At 42.7% G+C, this 22,614-nt stretch overlaps 1 protein-coding gene and 1 long non-coding RNA gene across 2 annotated transcripts in view; both read right to left on the bottom strand.

Moving 5' to 3' along the window:
- Window positions 1–2,695, bottom strand: part of LOC121068158 — a 32,636-nt gene extending 29,941 nt beyond the window's left edge. Inside the window, exon 1 of the long non-coding RNA XR_005818666.1 lies at window positions 2,651–2,695. This is a non-coding gene — a long non-coding RNA (uncharacterized LOC121068158). The remainder of the gene's footprint in view (window positions 1–2,650) is intronic.
- A 10,221-nt stretch (window positions 2,696–12,916) lies between these two features.
- SULT6B1 (sulfotransferase family 6B member 1) lies at window positions 12,917–21,648 on the bottom strand. Its single transcript, XM_040551940.1, has 7 exons — window positions 21,439–21,648; window positions 18,622–18,734; window positions 18,283–18,372; window positions 17,166–17,292; window positions 16,394–16,488; window positions 15,951–16,107; window positions 12,917–15,041 (listed from the first exon to the last, which is right to left on the bottom strand). Exons 1-7 carry the CDS (start codon window positions 21,638–21,640, stop codon window positions 14,911–14,913), a joined length of 915 nt encoding a protein of 304 aa, XP_040407874.1. The 5' UTR covers window positions 21,641–21,648; the 3' UTR covers window positions 12,917–14,910.
- Window positions 21,649–22,614: the final 966 nt, after the last annotated feature.

Genomic DNA, 22,614 nt, shown 5'->3' with positions numbered 1-22,614 from the left:
GCACCTCACAAAGCACTGAGGTATTTGGAAGTTTCAATGAAGACTGGAATTCAGTTACACTCAATTTCAAAAGGTCACCAAGGCTTTTACACTGCAGCAGCAAATTAACTGTTCTTGGGATCTTTATCTTGTCTGAAAAAAATATATATCATCCTATACACGTGTTAAAAACAGCTTTTTGTAATCCTTGACCTTTATCAGCACACACAAAGGCTGTATACACAAAACCACATTTGAGCCCTGAGCAATAGTTGATCTCTTAAGTCACAGGAACAGCAAATACTTTCACAGACCTACGAAGCATTCACATAAGCAATCCAAAGTGAAGCCCACCTATACTTGCCCTAAGGACAATTTGAACTATACAAACATAACAATATCTGGATTGTTTTAGTGACATAAAACCAATCTTTAGCTATTATATCGTTAGGAGTTAGACAAACTTTTAATCAGAACAAACTCTCTCCTGCAGGTTCTATAAATTGCCCAAATCTTAGGGTAACCCAACCCCAGGCGTAGTCCTGCAGAGGCAATTCCTATGTTTCTTAAATAGCAAAAGAACAGATATCTTTTGAAGATAAAGAACAGAAATAGAAGCTTCTGTCCTCATGAACATTAAGTCTCACACAGTGTTAGAGCTCCAGGGATGTAAAAAGACAGTTTCTTGATTAGATCTGCAGTCAGATGAGAGTTTGGTCCCAAATTTCAGCCTGAAATATACCATGTGCTGTGTAGGGCCTTCAGTAAATAAATAGATAAAATTCAGTACAAGTCAAACTTATTCTATGAGCAGCTAATGCAGATATGAGAATGCAGGGCATGAGTTTTTGCTTCCCACTGTGGCACGTATGTAAGCGCAGAAAACCTTGCAGAAGGTGGATCTTGGCATTTCACATAAAAGGCTGGTGGGCAATGTTTTATAATAATCCAGTAACGGGAGGAGGAATGAATTAACAATCTCCTTTGCCTCTTTTTAGTTACGCTGTAGTTTCACCTGAAGGTCTTAGAAGAAAGCTGATACCCCCTGTACCAAACACTCTTCTGCTGTGGATGCACATCAGTCTGTAAACCTTGGATTTACCTCCACCCTCCAGTTACTCCCATTAATGTTCTGCAATGCCCCATATGAAAAATGCTTATATAAAGATAGACGTTATTTTACTAAATGTCTCCATGTTTATCAGATAAGAGAAGCGATCAGTCTAGCAATACCATGCACTGTCAGTTGCTCTTGAGGACCTGGGGCCCAAACCTGAAACCTAATGACAAACACACTTCATTAGAGACAGTGTGGTTAAAACTCTGGATCTACATTTTTCAGCTGGTCACGCTCTCTAAAACAGGACAGACCAATTCCCAGATATAAATATAGCCACATCTTCGGAAATTCAGCATCCAAACTCCTTTTCTAAATAGGAATCTGGTGCATTACAATTCAGGTAATGTTAAATCACAGACAGAAAATGGTTTTGAAATCTAATGGTGTGACCTCAAATCAGTAATGCCTTGTGTGCAGAACATACAGCATTTTTACATGGTGTTGTGAGACACAAGAGGCCATTCCTGGGCAACAAACCTTTGGCCTTCATCCTGCTCTGCAATGCCATCACTGGGCCAGGAACCACTGTGACCACTTCCAACCAGGATCACCAGAACAGCTGCAGCCCTCTGTCTAGAACAAGGGAGCCAGAGTAAAGAAGGTGAGAAGGGGAAGAGGCACTCTTATCTTCTAGGAGGGCAGTCCAAACATCAGTCTCCCAGAGGCCTTGGGGGTTAACCCACCTTTGAACCACAAACCCATCTGGAGGGAGTACTTTTATCATAATATCTGAGACCAAGGAGAGTGGTGGATGAAGGATAATTGACACCATGCCTAATGGACTAAACACTCTCATAAAAACATAAGCACTCTTATAATGCAGGAAACTCCATGTGGTCCACAGAGGACCTTAAACTAAGCCTGCTCTCACATGCTTTTCTGAATAGGGATTGATTTAAACAAGTGTTTAAGTGCTTTTTCTTAAAGTGGGACTTTAGGTACTAGAGAAATCAATAGCAGCATTTATCAGGAGAAAATAAAGATCAGTTACTTTTGATTCAAAACGAACACTGGGGGCAAACTCGAGTTCAGAGTGCTTCCTTTTATGCATGCAGAATTTCAAATGAATCCATAACAGAAAGTTGTGTAATATAATTAGCTAATTCTTAGTACCAATCTTTCAACACCATTATAAATCTTAAAATCCCCCTACAGCTAAAACATTGTCAAATTTCATTAGTACTAAAGCCAAAAAATCAGTAACCTCAATGCTGGAGATAGACTGTTATTCAGCTGGTCAATAAACAGTAACTACAGCAGTTCCAGCTTTTGTTTGGGGATTAGTAGGACTGATAAAAAGAAGTTTACAAGAGTAATAATCCTGCACAAATTGTTTCTTAATGTACTTCTGTGTAAAAATAGCAGTAACTACACTAGTACATAGATGTGCCCTGAATACATACAGTCTTGGCACAACATCTGGCTAGGGTGAAAGTCTTCTGTAGTGTGAATGAATTAGTTATAAAGTGCTGATACTCCTGACTTTTTTTTTTTTTTAAGTATATTTTTAACTCACAGACACTGACTACCCACCCAATTTTGTTCTCTTACCTGCTATCTCCTTCTTCTTCTCCTCCTCCATCTTGCTGCTTCCCCTAGTTATCCCTTCCTAAGCAGCCTGTTTAAGGTGACTAACAAATCCTTAACAGCTGTAGATTGCATCTTCAGCAGGTGTTCCCTAGTAATCAGAGGCAAGGAGGGCTTGTAGCATTGAATGCGTTCCCCAGAAATAACAGTAGGAACAAAAAGAGTCTAGAAATTGAGAACTCGGGTATTGGTGTTGCCAGAGATGATGGATGCCAGGATTTCCACGTAATGCTGGCACGTCTTGGAGCTCGCTCCTCTGTCCAAAACACCTTGCAGAGATAGCACACGCTAGAAATTATGCTGCGAACTAGAGATTACCCACACGTTCTCCTTCTAGGTGCTAGCAAACAAATGACCTCTTTTCCTATATTTTCTGTGCTGCTTTAGGTGTATCCAAGCTGACAGAGCCCGTGGGACAAAGCAGTAGTAATGCTACACACGTGCCAGAATGTTTTGTTTCAGATGTGGGTAGGATACAGCATAGATAAACGTCTATGAAAGCTGAAAGCTCCAGGAGGACAGATGGACAAAAAGGTGCAAGCAGAACATTGGGTTGTACAGAATTTTTTTTTTAGCAACCCTCAGCTAGATTTTCCCACTGTTCATTCGCCAGAAACCTTTCTTTTCCAAGCTGATCCAGCCTCTCTTCTTTACCGTTTATTTCCCAGCTGTCCTGTTGCTGGTCCTGAGGGACATCAAGGTGACAGCGACAGGGTACTGCTCTCAAGTCCAGCCTCTCTAGGAGAGAGTGAGAGATGAGCTCGTCCAGATAAGATTTACTCTAAGAATATAAATTTCCATTTAGCCAGAAGATCATATGGTTTTCATGCCCATACATTTTCATCCTCCTGTGTCTAAACCTGCCAAAATTAGCACGTGGACATTCCTCAGCCCCCCTGAAGACCTCTGAGCTTGCCCGCCTGCCCGAGGCACACTCATAGGATTGCTCTCCACACCAGGCACAGCACAATGCAAAGTTCAGCGACTAATGTACTATGCACAATCCAAGAGACAGTAATTTCCCTCTCCTCTCCTAAAGTTCCTGCCCCTCACCTCCCATCTCCCAGCAGCATGTAAATTGGCCCAGTCAATGTCATGTTCCTGCTGTCTTACCCAATTTATTTCAATTGTTTTAAGCTAAGTACAAGAGGTCACTGAGGTCCCTTTATATCACAGGAGCCTGCAACTTGGCACTTGCATTCTGTCTTGGGAGATGCAGCTTTGACCCCTCTGTCTGAAGAAGGAATTACACTTAGAAGTAAGATCTCCCCCAAGGTTGCCCCTAAAAGGAAAGAGAGGGACACCGGCATCATTGCTCCAGCTAAACAAGCAGAAAGGTGAAGCCCCTGCTTCATTTTTGGTTTTGTGGGGTGGGGAGCAGGGGTGGGGATGACAAAATGTCTGGCTTCAGGGCACCATCTAAATCCCCTGGGAACCTGAGTCTGTATTTTAGGCAAAGCAACTGTAAAGAACAAATGAGAAGTCCAGTACTTCCCTCGTACCCTGTAACCATTGACAATACCTAAATGCCAATGGTTTCATTCCCAGGACTATTGCACTCAGGTGAGAAGTGACAAAATTATGAACAACTAAAGGTACTTTATCAGCCCTCGGGATTTCCCCTGATTCAGCGTCTCTGTCCTGTAACAGTGTGAAAACCTGTCAGGCTTTTTGCTTTCTCTCTGTACAGAGAAATGGCTTGTCACAATACAAACAGCAACCTGATGCTTACAGGGCACGACCATGTCATGTTTTGCTGAAGGGCATTTGATAGGTCTTTTCATATATTATTTAGGACTGAACTTTGTAATCAGATGGATAGAACGAAATTAATACCTGATGATAAAGCAGTGCCAGCCCCTCAATGATCTGCTTCCTACAGCACAAAACTGGAGAGTAACACGAATTCCCTACCTGCTCCCCTCGATAGGAAGGGACAGGGAGCACACTCCAGTGCACGAGGGAGAGCACTTAAAGGTCCAACTCATCCCCTACAGAGGGATGCTGATACCCCCACAGCAGCTGTTTCCCATCTGAGAATCTCCAAAGGAAAATACAGGTCTAAACTTTCTCCTCATTCCCAAATTAGCTGCTAATTAGAGGATTAATTTTATGCCGTTCTCATGCAAACAACTTTATAGGATGAAACAGAAAAAGATGGCTCCAAAGATCACAGCAAGGAGATGATTCTGTTTGGTCTGCTTTCTGTGCTCTGGAGGACGTGAAGTGGCTGCTGACCATGCCCCTCTATTCTGCACATGACCTGGCATTAGAGCTGCTGTGGCCAAGGATACTACTTTGATGTGACCATACGGGAGTTCCAAAACTTGAGAGGATGCAGTGAGAATTACTCTGAATAAATGCATCATAGAATCACAGAATCACAGAGTCGTCTAGGTTGGAAGAGACCTCCAAGATCATCTAGTCCAACCTCTGTCCTAACACTAACAAGACCTCCACTAAACCATATCACTAAGGACTACATCTAAACATCTTTTAAAGACCTCCAGGGATGGCGACTCAACCACTTCCCTGGGCAGTCCATTCCAATGCCTAACAACCCTTTCAGTAAAGAAGTTCTTCCTAATATCCAACCTAAACCTTCCCTGGCGCAACTTTAGCCCATTCCCCCTCGTCCTGTCACCGGGCACGTGGGAGAACAGACCAACCCCCACCTCTCTACAGCCTCCTTTAAGGTACCTATAGAGAGCGATGAGGTCTCCCCTGAGCCTCCTCTTCTCCAGGCTGAACAACCCCAGCTCCCTCAGCCGCTCCTCGTAAGACTTGTTCTCCAGACCCCTCACCAGCTTGGTCGCCCTTCTCTGGACTCGCTCGAGCACCTCCATGTCCTTCTTGTAGCGAGGGGCCCAAAACTGAACACAGTACTCGAGGTGCGGCCTCACCAGAGCCGAGTACAGGGGGACAATCACCTCCCTAGACCTGCTGGCCACGCTGCTTCTTATACAGGCCAGGATGCTGTTGGCCTTCTTGGCCACCTGAGCACACTGCTGGCTCATATTCAGCCGACTATCAACCAGTACTCCCAGGTCCTTCTCGGCCAGGCAGCTTTCCAACCACTCATCTCCCAGCCTGTAGCGCTGCTTGGGGTTGTTGCGCCCCAGGTGCAGGACCCGGCACTTGGCCTTGTTGAACTTCATACAGTTGGCCTCAGCCCATTGCTCCAGCCTATCCAGATCCTCCTGCAGAGCCTTCCTGCCCTCGAGCAGATCGACACACGCACCTAACTTGGTGTCATCTGCAAACTTACTGAGGGTGCGCTCGATCCCCTCGTCCAGGTCATCGATAAAGATATTAAAGAGGACCGGCCCCAGCACTGAGCCCTGGGGGACTCCACTAGTAACTGGCCTCCAACTGGATTTGACTCCATTCACCACAACTCTTTGGGCCCGGCCATCCAGCCAGTTTTTAACCCAACGAAGCGTACGCCAGTCCAAGCCGCGAGTAGCCAGTTTCTTGAGGAGAATGTTGTGGGAGACAGTGTCAAAAGCCTTACTGAAGTCAAGGTAGATCACATCCACAGCCTTCCCCTCATCCACCAGGCGCGTCACTTGGTCATAGAAGGAGATCAGGTTTGTCAAGCAGGACCTGCCTTTCATAAACCCATGCTGACTGGGCCTGATCGCCTGGTTGCCCTTCAAGTGCCTCGTGACGATATTCAAGATAATCTGCTCCATGAGCTTCCCTGGCACTGAGGTCAAACTAACAGGCCTATAGTTCCCCGATAACAGGCCTATAGTTCCCCGGCCTTAGATGTTGAGCATGTGTCCCCTTAGGATGACTCACTCACATTTAAGGGGCCAAGAAAACAAACTCATTTTACTGAATACGTCAACAATTATTCACAGCATCAGAATGAATACAATTCAAATTATAATGGATTTCTTCACAAGAAGACTGCTGTAGTAATTACATAAGGCATTGTAAATGGGAAACAAAGTCAACTGTAAATTTCAGATGTTATTTTATGCAAATACCGTAGCTGTAGTTTTCTGAAGAACTCCATTGTGAGCTGAATTGTCCATTTCTGATGCCATGAATGTGTACCAATTTATTTCTAATAGCCTATTATTTATGTGCAATTTCTTTTGTTCTCTAAATGCTATGAAGCCATTTAGAGAAACCACCTACATGACAACTTACCAATTATCCATACAAAAACCCTGTATTGCTTTGGATTAGGCACATGCATAATTAAATGCCAACTAACTATTATGTTCATATAAGTTAGCAAAAGTCTGCGAAACTCAGCAATACAATATTTCATTTGATCCTAAACAACCGTTTCTAAAAGGAAGTGATTTATATAGAGCCACCCCAGGATGCAATCAAATTAGACTCAGATTTCCCATTAAAGAGATTAGTGGCTGCACGTATCAATATTTAAATATGCAAATAACAGCCACCATCTTCTGGACTACCCCAAAAAGCAGACTAGTTTTCCACTTTGCTTCTGTTGTGTGCCCAGTGGATCGCCCAGGAGCAGCCCCATGGCATCATGTGCATACCACCACATTCCCCCCTGAGATACACTGACGTGGTGCTTGGCGGCGTGGCTGGAGGCTGGGGTGCTTGAGCCCCGTGTACCCACGCTGCGGGCTCCAGCTGTCCTCCAGGTCACGCTGCAGTGTCAGCAGTGGCTCTCTGCTGCCCGACACCTCCTAAATGCCCCCAAACAGATGTCCTGCCAGGACACCAGCCTGCCACATAGCTTACCCCTTGCTAGGCAGCGTGAAGAGCCCAAAGGCTTATTCTTCCACGAACACGGAGAAATTTAGTCAATGTGGGCATTTCAGTGAAAACAGACGCAACGTGGAAAGCCTGTGACTTCATGGGAAAGTGGCAACAAGAAGACAGAGATGGTGTACTCCCTCCAGAGCCCGCAGAATAACATGCTAACTTTTTGGTGCAAGCCAATATGCTCTCGCCATTCCACGAGTCAGTCAAGACAGCTTCATTGTGGGGGCCATACCTATAGCACCCCACAGCAAACGCATGAGAACTTCTTGCCTTTGTAAGGTTACAGAGCTGTTTGTCCTGACCAAGGATGTAAATAAACCACACACCCCTCCGTAGATTCCTCAAGGTGAGCAACTGAAAATCCAGAACAGTCGATCTACAAGCCAAACAGCCCAGCTTGGCAAGCTGGAGTCCCCTGAGCAGCAAACGAGAGGTAAAGCACCCAAGAACAAGGTTCACAGTATCCAGCACACTGAAGGGGAGTGGCAGAGGGAGAACATCACCTTCAGCTAACTTTTGGAAAAGACTGCAGAATTTAGCATATCTGCAAAACCACCTTCCTGCTTCCTAGAGGTAGGCACAGATGGGAAGTGGGAACACATAGCCTGAAAGCACTTCTTGAGCTCTGGCATCCCTTTAGGCTCCAGAGATACAAAAAAAAAAAAAAAAAAAAAAAAAAGTGACACTTCTACACGGCTGTAATCACCAGGTGTAAAAAGTTATTACCTAATTTTCAGAGAGGAAAAAGCTCTTTTAAGCTCCTTTCCTCTCTTTAAGCTCACCTGCTGTAGCATCTCATTAGCTCCCATGCCCAGGAAGCAAAGCCTGGCACTGTCTCAGGAGACAGCAGGGTGGCCGTGTGACATACAGAGGACCCACCAGCAAAGAGATGTGCTGCCACATGTGGGCTACAGAGGCAAAGAGCAGGGTACGGCTGTGTACAGACAGAAGAATTCATTAGCACTTGTGTCCTTGTCCCCCCCACACACTGAGGGAGATGTGCTGGAAGCCGCTGTATCATAAAACCGAACCTCATGCACATTTATGTAAATGAATGTAAATTTCATGCAAATTTAATCCGTGGGCAGGTAGACAAGAGGAGCTCAATTGGCCCAAAGGGATTTCAGCCTAACTTTTCTGTTTTGCTTTGTTTCAATTCATTCTGTATTTATGTTCATTCTTTTGCAATCGGATGCCATGTTTCATTTGATTTCTCTCTTTTTTTTTCCAGCTGAACTGTTCCTTACTCAATGAATGCAATTTGCCATATTGATTCTTTTGATATCCTTTTTTCTTTGGTAGATCAGCATTTATCTTCACTTTTGTACTACGAAAAGGCTGCAACAGCATCACTGTACCCTAGTTAACACCGTCTCTTTTCTTCCTTTTATTCTCAATGGTTTTGACAACTTTGAACTTTGAACAGTTTTCCTTCTGAAACAAACTACCATTGCTTCCATTATTGCTATTCTGGAAAGTCTGTCATGCTGGCAAATAGCTTTGTATTTACAATAGTTAATAATGATATCTATTCTACTGCATTACATAGTTGTCTTTCTATATTAATGCATTTTTCATCTCTTCCTTTGCCCTTGGGCTTTCAGCACACAATTCATTTGTGGACAAAGCACTTGTATGGCCCTATTCTGTAAACTATTTAAAACATTGTCAGTGAAAAATGCAACGAGAAAGAGCCCTAGAGGACCCATCCCACACTGCACTGAAACTTTGAAATCACTCACGTAGAAAATGCACACTCTGTCTCCTGTCCTTCAGATTGCTTATTTAAAATGGCAATAGCCAGGGCACAGGGGCCAGAGAGGCATAAAATGGCTTGCAAAAGCAATTAAATGCTACAGAGAAACTCACACTTGATAACTGCAGAAGATTGTTTATTGCCTTGTTTACCCCTCCACCCTGAGCATTACTCTCCATGGAATGACAACAGGAAGACTGAACAAACCACAACACGTGTACACATTCGTTTCTCTGCTGACGTTATGTAACGTGCACGCATTTCTCACTGGCATCACTTTACAGGTGACTTTTGAAAGGCTTTTTGCCCTGCGTGGTGACCTCTGGCAGTGTGGGGAAGACACCCATGGCACACATACAGACTGCAGAGCTGCAGGTGGGGGGCCAGGTCCACCCCCACCACTACCATCCCGTGACCATTCACACCAGAGCCTGCGCAACAGGCCTCACTCACCAAGAGGGGAACCAATTCCCTCATATATTTGCCCCACTATGGGCTCAGAGCTGAACATATTTTTAGACAGAGAAGAACAATTTATCTCACCTTTAAGAGTAGACCATGTACTGTCAGCCCAGAAGAGAAAACTTGAACAATTTCTCCACAGGCCACACACACTGCTGGCATTACCCTTCCTGTTGCCAGTCCTCAGCTCCACCCTTGCCCTGTGCACACCTGGGCTCTGGCTGCTGTCCTCCACTCCTTCCCCACAAAAGGCCCCACTTTTCCACTTTTCCTGAGGAGAAGTGAATGTTTTTTTCCCTCCACAACCTTCCCTTGGGGCAGTGAGGGCTTCAGGGCTCAGGTCAGAGGTGGCACTGCTGGGTGCTTAGCCCCCCACCCCACTTCAGGGCAGGTTAGGTGCAGGGAAACCCAATCTCCACCACTACTCTTTTTCTACTCCAGTTAACTTCCCCTCCTCTTAAACCCCTTCTAGGCGACTGTTCAATGCTACCTTAGCGGAGGCAGACTTCACCAAGCGACACCCCAGCTGCCTGGGCCAGGGCACCTCCTTACAGCCTCACCGTGTGAGGTGGCTATTTGGATGCTGTCGGTACGGTAACATTTCGGTGAAGTTTCCACAGTGATGCATAACTGGCTGCCCCTGCGTCTGATACCAAAGCCGCAGGAGCTTGCAAGTTACAAGGGAAGACAAACCCAGTGGCTCACCAGAAAAGGAAAAACAAATATATATATATATATATATATATATATATATATATATATAAAGAAGAAAAGGAAACAGTTCTCTGAACAAGTAACAGTCTGAAAACAAAAATAATTCCATGCCATCAGGAAAAAAGAGGATGGACTGCATTGAAAAAAAGAAGATTGTACACAGCAGAAATACGCAAAGAACAAAAGCAAAGAGCGGTCTGGAAATCTGCAGAAACTGTTCCAGACACTCTCTGTGCCTTGACAAAAGACATGAAGAAGGACGGTTGTAGGTGTCCCATTTTGGGGGTTGGCTGGTTTTGGTAGTTTCTCTTTTGTTGTCGGTTGGTGGGCTTTTTATTTTACTTTTGGGGGGACATGGTCAATGTCTAAGATTATCTCATATTTAATTTTTTCCTCCGGATATAAATATTTTGCCTATGGATATAACAGAAATACACAATAATGAAACTATGACTTATTTACCTGCTGGGGGAACGCTAATGACTGTTGTAGTAATGAAAACAGCTTCATTGGCTTGTAAATGCAAAACAGCAGGGAAATCACAGGAGACCAACATGCATATGTCAGTAAGCTTATACTATTCACAAGTACACAACCCTCCCAAGATATTAGTTTCACAGCCTCCTTTCAGTTCCTGACTGCTTCATATTTTGGGCAAAGTCAAAGAATAATTTTCTATCTTCCTCAGGCTTCTAAAGGTTTTGCAGAAGCCAAATGTTCTTATGAAAAACATTCCATTCAGACGCAAACTGAGTATTGTAAGACTTAAGCACAACACCTACACATTTCTAATGGTTACATTTCTGTGAAGCTGGGAGCAGGGAAGTTAGTACTCAGGCTACTCCCAACACCAGCTGCCTCTCACCTGGCTGCGAAGCTGGGTGGTGGTGCCAAACACCTGGCATGAGAAGACCAAACACACAGGATGGTGGGCCCTTGCCCTGACCTCCCTACTGTGCTGTTCTTCTAGCATCTGAACAGCTTTGTAAGGAAAGGAGGGAGAGCAAAGGATCCATACCGTCACTTCATCACCCACTCCACCATTTAACTTGGACCCACAAGATCTGGTCTTCAGTGGCTGTGGCAAGGAGCAGAAGAGCCACATGAAAGAGAAGGGGTAACTGGGGCACACCTTGATGCGTTCATGGGCAGCTGTGCCACAGCCAGACAGCTGCCCCCTCACCATATGGCAATACCAGTGGGCGATACCTCTGCCATCATTCCAGCCTAGGACACCCAGGCCAGGTGTTGCTCTCCCAACAGCTGGTCTCCAGTCCAAGGACCACATCAAGAACCTTTCTAACATGGTCAAAACAAACAGGTTATGGCTGACTGAAGTAACAGGCTATAACTTAAACTGTGCCAATACTAAACATCTATACACTATTTTATCAGCAATTATGTCATATCATCCCAAGTGTGACAGCAAGTCGTGACAACTGCATCCTTTTACCAAAAACAAGGTAAATAACATTTTACCAGAGTGCCTTAGCAATGTGCTAGACATAGCACTGATACAGTATGCTTGCATTCATAATGTTGTTTTCTATTTCTCTCCTTTGCATCAATCCTGACAATATCAACATTCAGAACAACCACTGATCAGTCTCATTTCAACACCATCAGTGTATGTTGCCAAGCTCTGCAGTGTGTTAAGAGCAGAACAGAAGGTGCTAATCCCCACCAAAGGTGATCTTTCAGACAAAATTCAGGTCAGTGTTAGGGCTTTTCCTAAAGAAACAACATTAGAATACAAGTCCAGGCATTTGCTATTATAAAAAGATTGGTATGACTGTCTCACATCCCCCTTCATTATAAATCCATTTGGCATCCACTCTAATAACCAGCCTACCCTCCGAAAAGAATTATTTGATGTTCCTGTGGAGGTCATATGTGCCTTGTACTTTTAGAGCACTTCTACTGTAATTCAACATTAATTATCTTTCCAATTAATGTACTGTATAATGCTGCAATATAAAATGCATGCATTTTGTAAATGAGAAAATTGAGCTCAGTTCTGTCTGCTTTGATCCCATTTTATCTTTATTATAATTCAGTACCAAAATTCTTTTTCTTTTTGGCTGGGTTATTGACACCCTGAACACACACAAGGGAGCCATCTCTTGCATGCAAAAGATACGTTTATGCTTCTCTTTTCCAAGAAGACCTCCAATTTCTCTTTTTCAATATCATTTTAATATACTCTCCTGCTTTATGATTGTTATCGAGCAGCTCATATGGGAAATGGAGGTGACAAAAGTACTAACAGATTAGCATTTAGCAGTTACCATAATATAGATATCATAAATACTTACAACTGCTAAAAAATAGTAAGTGTGAAAAAGGTCACCAATACAGAAAAAAAATCAAAAACTGTAGTTAGGGAGTGAAAAAAATCTCTTCTTTAAAAGGTAGATGATCCGACATATTTTTAAATGCTGTTTGTCAAAAATACCACTTAAAGTTTTACTGCTGAGTACCATAATAAAAAGTATAAAAGGGAAAACATTTATAAAATAAAAAATATAAATGGAAAATATAAAACCAAAATTGCTGTCTATATGTATGGCTGAAAGAATATATGTGTGCCTAGTGATTTTCCACAAAATGGAGTTTAATTTTGCTGTTGGGTTTGATTTTTTTGTTTAGCTGCTGTTAAAAGCTATAAACACTCTGGGCCACTGAATTTGACCTTCAATACCACCATCCGAAAATGTTTCTGTGCTTTTCCATCCTGAATGTGTTTGAGGGAGGTATAAATTTTCCCTTTCTCCAATGACATTTAGCTTTCTTCTGTGTCTTCCTACCACATCATTTTTAACAGAACAGAACCTAAAACACACAGAAAGCTGCAAACAAATTAGCTGCCCCTCACACTCACTAGTCTTATACTCAATGTTCTTTAATGCTCTTTTAAGAGATGGTAATTAATGAATATGTGAATACATACTGAGAAGAGTCTGCAAATCAGACTGAAAGAACATAAGAATGCCATCTATAAAACATTCCCTCAGATGGCTAAGTGACCTTAGCTTAAATAACCTTGCTGGTCCAAAAGTGTAATAATTTAAGAGTAGTCTATTTAGCATCTTGAGATGGGATTTCCTCTTGAGCTGCCCTGGGATACTTCATTAAAATCTTAAATAGAGAAAGATGGCAGTTTAAGCAGATAGGCTGGCTGTTACTGATCTAGTAGTTCAGGCAACCTACTTTACTAGGGATTGGTGCTTCTTTTTCAACATTATCCTCAACCAAAACCCTTTGAACTTCTTTCTGTTAACTGCTTAGCAATGACACTAACCTACTACTCCAGCAGGGCCTATTACACCTCAGGCAAATACATGAGAAATACAGCCGCTTTTTTTTTTTTTCCCCAGCATCTACAAAGGACTTACATGGAACCTTGGATTTGTTTGGGAAGCTTCATCAACTTTGAACTTTTGCTTGTTTGGTATTAACCCACTTCATTCTGGTTTGATATGTTCTATTTCGCTCTGCAATCCTCACCGGTACCCCAGTTTTGGTTTACTGATTTTAAATGGTTGTTATTACAGCTGTTGATTTCAAAAGCAAATTCACATCTACAGGCATAAAGTAACCCAGGCAAACCTACACAATTACACAAAGTATTTCCAAAGTTATGCAAGTAGCACACTTCCTTTTCTCATATCTAAAAAGACCCTTCTTCCAACCAAGTGAACCAAATGGTTACCGACCCTCCTGCCTTGATACTGTGAAGAAGTCACATTCCTACCAGGCAGGAACTTTTTCATTCACCTCCTCAACATCCAAAGCAGGGTGAGTGCTCTGGAGTGCTCCAGAGTCCTCCTGACAATCACATGTACAAAATCAGATATTCTCAATGTGTTTCCAATTTCTCCCTTGGGTGAGCAGCAAAGCAAGCCACCACCAGAAGGCGGACTCCAACCTCCATGTGCAAGTTCCCAATTCCTTCAGTTGCTCAGGATGAGATCTCACACTACCAAAAGAAACAAAAATATTTGTGGTGAAAGGGGGAGAAAGTTTCTCCCTGAGTTCCTTTAGTTTTTTTTCTCATATTTATCTACACACAGAAAGTGGCAAAACCCAACAAAACTTTTTGAAATTTCACTTTAAATTGAAATGTTATGAGTTTCCAAATCTAAAAATCAAGAAGACATTTCACTATTATTTTAAAAAATCTCTTGGAAAATCACTTGCAACATACTGAATACATTTCCAGTGATTTCAGCATGTTCAAATACTACATATATATTTCACGCAGGATTCTACTAGGTAACATGAAATCATGGCAAAAATCAGTTTTAAAAAACAAGTGAAGCCAAAGAACCACAGGACATTTAAGAGAATCTGGTATAGTCAATATACTAACTGTATGAGTGAGGATTGCTTGTGCAAGTTAAGACAGCACAAACAGGCTTGCAATTGCACAGATACTCAAAAGTTTCAAATCAAGTATTGTTCTGATTTCTCTTTGATTTCATAAAAGTGAATGAAAAACTGTCTGGACACAAGATTATTCTATAGAGGAAGCTCAGGACTTGCAGTACACATCATATTTTAACTTTGCTCCCAGCTTGGTTCCTTCTAAGCACACTTTGAATTTGGCATCCATTTCCTTGTTCTGAGCTTCAGTGAAAAGATTTTTCCAGTCTCCAACAACACCTGGAACATAAAGAAAAGTAAAACAATACCCTTGACTGTAAGGACCAAGGAGTATGATTTCAAACAAAAAAAAAAAAATCCTGTGTCATCTTCTTTCAGGATAATCCACTTTTTTCTTTTAAGAACAACAACAACAAAAACAACAAAAATTAAATTAAAAAAAAAATCTCTGACCCAAGAACATATTCCTCTGCTTTACTTTTGATGTCCTCAACAGAATGTGAACATAAAGGGGACGTAGGAAGCTACTGGTCTGCTTTGTGTTTTGTGCAGCTGCAGAGTACTACCAACACAACCAGCAGTTGTGAAAAGAACTCTGAATGTTCAAAGATGTCATTTTTAACAGCAAGAGCTTTGTGCGCTGTAACCAGACACTGCCCTAAGCTGCAGTCTACTTCTGATCTAGTTTTGGAGAGTCCATGGCCTGAGTTTTTCTGGGTCTGCATCTCTAGCCTGATTCATGGCTAAAAGACACAGCTCAACCTGTGCAGTGTCTGGATTCATCGTGCTGAGCGAGGTTCCTAGGCAATCCCAATGGTTATTTAGAAAATCCAAGAAAAATCTGTGGAGGCACTTTGTCCAGGATACCCCCAGTACTCACAGAAGCCAAAATATGACTCTTCTTTGCTTTAGTTGGTGTTTACTGCATACCATGACTGGAGGTTGTGCTACCTGTAGGGCACTTCTGCTAATCACATTATACAGGGCTTTACTGAATGATTTTGGCCCTTGTGGTGAAATCAAGTGATAGCATCCTGAAGTACAGTCAGTGTTCCTTAACTTCTAGCCCTGAAAATTATGCACAAAGATTAAGCATCTACTGATCCAAACTCCCATCTGCCCAAAATGTATTGCTACCATTCACCAACCTTGCAAAATATGCTGTTTGTTTGCTGTAAACAAATTTACCTTTGCGGAAAAGAACTGAGCCAACAGCACCATGAGTTTCCTGAGCTTTGTCCTTCATTGCCTGGAAAGTGGCCCTGTCTGCAATGGACTGGATCTGCTCTGCCACTGGGGAGAATCCAAAGAATTCAGCTATCTGCTTTACACCAGAAGTCAGATTCTGAAAACAATGCAGTGAAAGGGGGTTATATAATTTGCTTCCTCTGACAAAGGAGCTACCCACTTGGGGTGTGTATAGCTATCATCTACAAACAATATCTTCCTTCACAGTATGTCTTCTACATTACATTGGAGCTCTGCTTTCATATATCCAGAATCAACTTGTTCCTAAATAGATACTTGATGTTGCTCTTTCAGGAACCTGTGCTTTCTGCTTTTAATTTCAGCAATTTTCAGGGAACAGACCCAGATATGTTTTGCCTGTCGGTACACAGTGGCTGCTTTACCTCTTTCAGGTCTTCATATGTTATGATCATGGTATTCTTGTCTTCAATGTGTTTGTTCCAGGTGACTGCATGGTCAAAATAAGATCCCCAGCCAACTGTGAAGAAGCAAAAAAAGCATCAGTGTGACCTTCTTTTATTACTGTGTACTTATTTCTCTCTAACTGAAGAACCACCTTCTGTTACCCATCAGTTACATCTACACAAACAAACAGAACAGCCTGTCTTTTCAGTGGTACCATGCTGTACAACAGAATGATGGAGACTTCCACGGGACTTTTGTAAGTGTAATGTAAATGTAAGTGGCTTCTGCACAGATATATGAATTTCCTCTGTGCTTCCCCTCCATTTCTATATTGTCATTAAAGATAACTCTTAAAAGCCAAAGTTAGACATCAGTCGAAATCTAAAAGTTGAGTTGCTTATGAGGTGTTTGGCTCATGCCTGGAAACAGTAAAGACAACAAACTGTCATTTCATTACTATTTCAGATCTGTAGCATTTCCTCCATCACTTAGTGACATAATTTCAGCCCAATACCATTATCAAGCTGCCAGGTGATTCCCACACACTTGCATGGAAGAGCAAAATGCCCAGAAACAAAGCATATTTTGGACTTTCTCCCCATTCTGGCATTCAGCTGCCTCCTTTATCATGGGGTATGGCCACCAGTAAGCTAATTATGAGACAGCTGTTTTCCCACTGGCCCCATTTAGTTGTTTTTAAATATTTTCTTCTGTTACTTCTTCAGCTACATTCAGTAACTATAGCAATACCTTTTCCATTCATGAACTCGCAGAAGAACTCATCCCAGGAGCTGTAACTGGGGACGCTTGGCACATTGTTGTGGAAATGGAAAAATGAAACAGCTGTATCTTTAGGGTTTCGAAACAACACTAGTATCTGGAGTAGGAGAAAGAGGTCAACAGTTTTAGGTGACATATTTCCTCTGGCAACCAAAATGAAAGTATAACCAAACATTCTGCAATCAATAACTTACTGGGGGCTACAAAATATTTTCACTATTAGGTAAGGCATTGAGAACAAATGTATAATGTGGTCATAATAAAGACCACTTATCACTTTTAAGATTTGCTTATGTTACGGAGCAATTGTAGAAAGGAACAACTGGAAAAAATGTAATGTTGTCAGAGAATACTACCCCATAACTACCTAAGACCTGGGAAATAGCAAGGAAACATTTGCCAGCCCCTTGCTACAAAAAACTGTTTGATTCTCCTTCAGGAAACCACAGCTGCTACACTTATATCCCATTTTTCAAAGCATGGCAATAATGTACTTGAAATCCTAAGAGACAGCAATCCTTAGAGAAGTGTAAACACTTCTGAAAACTTGTTATACATTAACCAGGAGAAAATATTAATGGAACAAGGATAAAACCCTTATTCCTTAACCAACTCCTCCCTTCCTCTGTGGTACCTCTCCTAAATGCTATGTACCTGCCATTGTTCGGTGACTGAGAACCAGAAATACTGAAGTTTTAACAGTGTGGCTCTCTGCATGGAGACAGTGAATGTCCCAGAGTTACTGCTGCCACTTTCATTCCCATCCACAACCATTGTTGTACACAGAAAAGAGTAGCATAAAAAAGAAAAGCATGACACCCCTGCCATTTTTTGAGCACTCTAACAGCCTCTAGAACTGTTCTTGTTTATGCACCCCTAGGGTTACTGTATTACAGCAGGTGCTAAGCCAGCCCAGGCCTCATGAGATTCCCATTGTCTCCAAGTCGCTTTTCCTCAATGCCACCTGCGTGGGTGCAAGAAAAGGATGCAGCCTGAGAATTATTCTTGCGTGTTGGTACTGTCAGAAAAATTCAGCTTGTTCTTGCAGAGAGAGGGGAAAAAAAAAAAAAAAAAAAAAAAAGCCCACCTTGGCTTTGTTCTTGAAAATAGACTTGGGGAGGCAATCATAATTCAGATGCGTTGCCAGAATCCTTGGGGATGGAATCTGCTTCATCCTCTTTAGAAATAAACAGAACAATAAGTGAGAACAGGCTTATTACATGAGTGCAGCAATGATCTGTGAGAGTTTCCAGTGTGAGCAGAACCTAATCAAAAGGCATTAGTCATCTAAGATTATCCTTTTTCCCCTCTTGGGAGAAATATCTTTACTTGCTGCATGACTTCATTTTAATAACTTGCATGCGGGGGTGCAGGAGAGAAAGAAAACAACAGACTTTAAGTGGTTCAGTAGGTTCTTTTCACTAACCTGATATTTATCTGGATCTCCACATTCAATAAATGGTAGTTCTGTGCTTACAGTTTTACTCTGGACAGTGGTGAATATCAAGTCATTTAAAATCTGGATAAGCCAGTTCACACCTGGACCAAGAAACCCAGAGAACAAAATAAAGAGGTTTATATAAGATCCCAAAGCCTTCTCATTACATGGCTTGATTCAGCATAATAGACAGTCATCAAATTACAGATAATACTAAAGCTCTCAAATGATTATAAACAAAATAATGTTTTCAGTTAATGAGATCCTCAATGGCTTCTTAGCTGTGACCTTCCTGGCTCACTTACGATTGATATGTGGAAAGCACTGGGGGTAGAACAGACTTAATGATGCACTCAGTATCTTTTTAATATAGTCATAAAACAATCTGTGACAGACAATAAAGGGAGCTTTCCTGACTTTTACAGAGAAACACTTGGGAAGGGTCTTGACAGGAGAAGGAAGGAATGAGCAAGGAGTTTCGCTCATTCTGCGGTGGAGAAGTGTCTGCCCCTCCTTCCTTGCACCGGGTCAAGGATGAAACAGTCATCAATGCAATGCCACCACCAGTGCTCGTCCCCAGTTGTGCCTGTTGCTGTCTCCATAAAGTGCGCTCCAGAAGAATGCTAGAGGAGCTGCCACCCACCAGACCCTATGCGAAGGATCTCGTGGTGAAGCCTCCCCACATGTGGCTGTCCGGGCACCAGCTGTGCTGGGGCAGCACACCTCCACGGCCAGCTCCATGCTCTCCTGCGGCTGCTTCGTGCTGCCTGCTTTCCTCAGTTTCCCAGGGACCTCGCCCTGTAGATGCCCCACTGACTGGTGGCGGGACAGAGCGAGGGAATGGCATGTTCACCAAGCCTGCGGCACCGTCCCCACGTCCTTGCAGAGGCACTTGGAAGGCTTCCCGCTGGGGCCACAGGGATGGAGCTGCGGAGCTGCCTCAGCCTCTGGCATGCTGCAAGTCCCCTGTGAACGCAGCTGCCAGAGGCACTAACAGGGAACACAGGATGCAAACAGCGTTAACCTCATGCTTTCAGCTGAAAGTTATTCTCAGAAAGGAGGTCTTTCACCCTATGTTACATAAAGTGGCTCAGGACTGTGTCCTATTCATACAATAATGTGTATGCAATGTGTACACACCATGCAATGTGTTATAATACATCTGAATATATTTATATACCACCAAATAACATAAGATTTATATATAAGACATTTTGTGATGTATATAATTTATATCAATCTCCCATTTACATAAAGACCAATGCCAAAAGCATTAGAAGTCTCTAAATCCATGTCTCCATCTGCCCAGTATTAACTGCACGTGCATAAACACTGATTTTATTTTAAACAAAAGCTACAGCTGATAAACCTAAAATTCTTAGTCTCTAAATCCCATCTTGGCTTCTCAATGCACGACCTGTCCCTGGGAAGTACGGCATCCAGGAGCTCCGTCAGCCTGCAGCCCCACCTCATCAATATCTCTCTGCATCAGTCAGCGCTTTCCTCTCCACTGCACACACCTGAGTTGGGAGAAACATTTCATACAGTGAGACTTCACTGTAATTTAACCTTCATGCTCCTTAATAATTAAAAGGAACGAGGACACTGTTAAAGCTCTGAGAGACAAAGCTGTGGTGCCAAGCTCTGTCAATGGCCTGTCTTTATACAGTCCAGCAAAAACCCTGGACTCAAAACCAGTAGAAATAAAGGTCTCTTACAACAAAGATACATATTTCACATTTTGTCAGCTCCCTTCTTTTGTATTTGCCCTCTCTTTCTCTTGGCTCAGTGTTTTGTCTCACAGCTGCCATATATTTACCCTAAACACTACAAGCTTACTTCTTAAGCCCCTAAATACATAACAGTTTCTTTCCAGATCAGAACTTACCAAGCCAAAACCACAGGAACAGTATGTGCTCTTCACCTTGCTGGATGAGACCTTGGTTAAGGGCCTCCTGATTAGAGACCAACTTGAGTGCATCAGCTACCATGCTATTCCACTGAAATCCTTTCCTGGACCCACATTTTCTCTGACAACCCTAAGCTTCTGCTGCTTGGGTCTCAAGGCAGAAACACTTGGAAAGGATTTCCTAGATTGACAAAACCCATCCCTTTCGTATAAGCAACCATCTCACACAAGACATTTATAACACTGATCAAAATCAGCTGGTTGGTTGGTTGTTGTTTTTGTTGTGTTTTTTTTTCCCTCCAAAGCTCGTATTGCACCTTTCATCCTTTCTGCAGACCTCTGACTACAAGATTTCAAATTCCACCACGTCACAGTCTATCATGTCACAGTCTATCATTTGCAATCACAAAACAAAAACCAATAGTGATACTGAATATAATGATAATGCTAAGAAGCTGCTTGAATTTTGCAAGATGCCATGCCCTGCTGCTTTCTACTTCTTATAAGGAGTCTAATGCGTAACTTTACTGCTTTTGTACATTACACTGCATTACATTACTAACACACTTTTCAGAATGCAGTTTATCACACTGGCAGAGGTATCTTGCCCCACTGATACATAATAACTACGTACTATATTCCCACTTCTTCAGCCAAAAGTAGTTCTGAATGCTAAAACATTTTATCTTTTCAGAAACATAAACCATATTAAAAAACAGTGGACCAGACTACATAACAGAGACAATGAGCACAAAAACCTGCTGCCTCTGGTTGTACTAGAAATGCCCAATATCCCCACACAATGTAAAACCATCCTCTGTTGGTTATTTTCCTCCTTATCGTGTCAGCTAATTACAGTATGACAGACTACAGCGAGCAATTTATAACGTATTCACCGCATTTGGGGTAAGACACCAGCACCATATCGTCCCTTCTGGCTTCCAGGTTCTCCAGGGCTTGGAAGGTCTCTGCACTGCACACTGTCACGGGATAAGGAGTCCCCCGGTAGAAGAACAGCAGATCCTTCAGGGCAAGGCCTTCGGACTTGGCCAGTGCTTTATTTATTTCATCAACAAAGACTTTCCTTTCCTCAGCCATGCTTACCACCTTTTACTGAGGATTGAAACTGCTGGTCTAATGCAGTTAAGTGCCTTTAAATAGGCATTTTTAAGGGGTGGAGTAGAAATACTTGGCATTATTTCTGCCTCTGCCTCCCCTCCTGAAAAACCCTTAGAATTTGATACATTTCTTTCTCGTCCCCTTCCCACCTTTCTGGAAACAGAAACTGGGTTGATCTTGCCCATTTATCATCTACAGAGAAGGAATTACTTTAGCACTAAATCCCACTGTGAGCAAGTAATACTAGCAAGCCTGGCCACCATGGAGAACAGAATTGGAAAAGAATTGCCCTGTAATAGCAGCAAGGTATTAAAACTAATCATAAATAACATTAATAGGAAAAAAGCGCCTCACAGGAAAGGAAAGTCCTTAGTAACGAAAGTCCCAAGAGATTTTGGCAATAAACTCATCCCCATACCATGAAGCAAGAAACAGAAAACAATGAAATCAAAACCACAGAACAAAAAGAACAATACCGAGAGGGAAGTGATGCTGCCATTTTGGTAGATGTGATTGCTGGGCCGCTCTCCATCATCTATCAGTGGTCATGGTCATCCAGAGAGGTCCTGGATGACTGGAGACTTGCTAATGTGACACCCATCTGTAAGAAGGGTTGTAAGGAGGAACCAGGGATCTACAGACCTGTCAGCCTGACCTCAGTGCCAGGAAAACTGATGGAACAGGTCATCTTGAATGCAATCTCACAATGTATGTGGGACCACTGGGTTCGTGAAAGGCAAGTCCTGCCTGACCAACCTCATCTCCTTCTATGACTGGGTGACCCGACTGGTGGATGAGGGAAAGCCTGTTGATGTAGTCTACCTAGACTTCAGCAAGGCCTTTGACACAGCTCAGACTGGCACAGCTCGACACAACACAACTCGGCATGGCTCAGATCAGTTCGGCACATCTTGGCACAGTTTGGCATGGCTAGGCATGGGACAGCTCACTGT

This window comes from Cygnus olor, chromosome 3 (assembly GCF_009769625.2).
Source record: "Cygnus olor isolate bCygOlo1 chromosome 3, bCygOlo1.pri.v2, whole genome shotgun sequence".
Taxonomy (NCBI): domain Eukaryota; kingdom Metazoa; phylum Chordata; class Aves; order Anseriformes; family Anatidae; genus Cygnus; species Cygnus olor.
The sequence above is the reverse complement of the archived record's forward strand: the minus strand, read 5'-3'. Positions and strand labels throughout refer to the sequence as shown.

What these genes read in the sequence shown, in the direction of transcription:
- SULT6B1 (XM_040551940.1), bottom strand. Translation starts at nt 21,640, where the DNA reads ATGGCTGAGGAAAGGAAAGTCTTTGTTGATGAAATAAATAAAGCACTG. An exon ending in TTTTCAAGAACAAAGCCAAG is followed by an intron (nt 17,293 to 18,282) that starts GTGGGCTTTTTT and finishes CTCCTACTCCAG; the next exon opens with ATACTAGTGTTGTTTCGAAA. An exon ending in CATATGAAGACCTGAAAGAG is followed by an intron (nt 16,108 to 16,393) that starts GTAAAGCAGCCA and finishes CATTGTTTTCAG; the next exon opens with AATCTGACTTCTGGTGTAAA.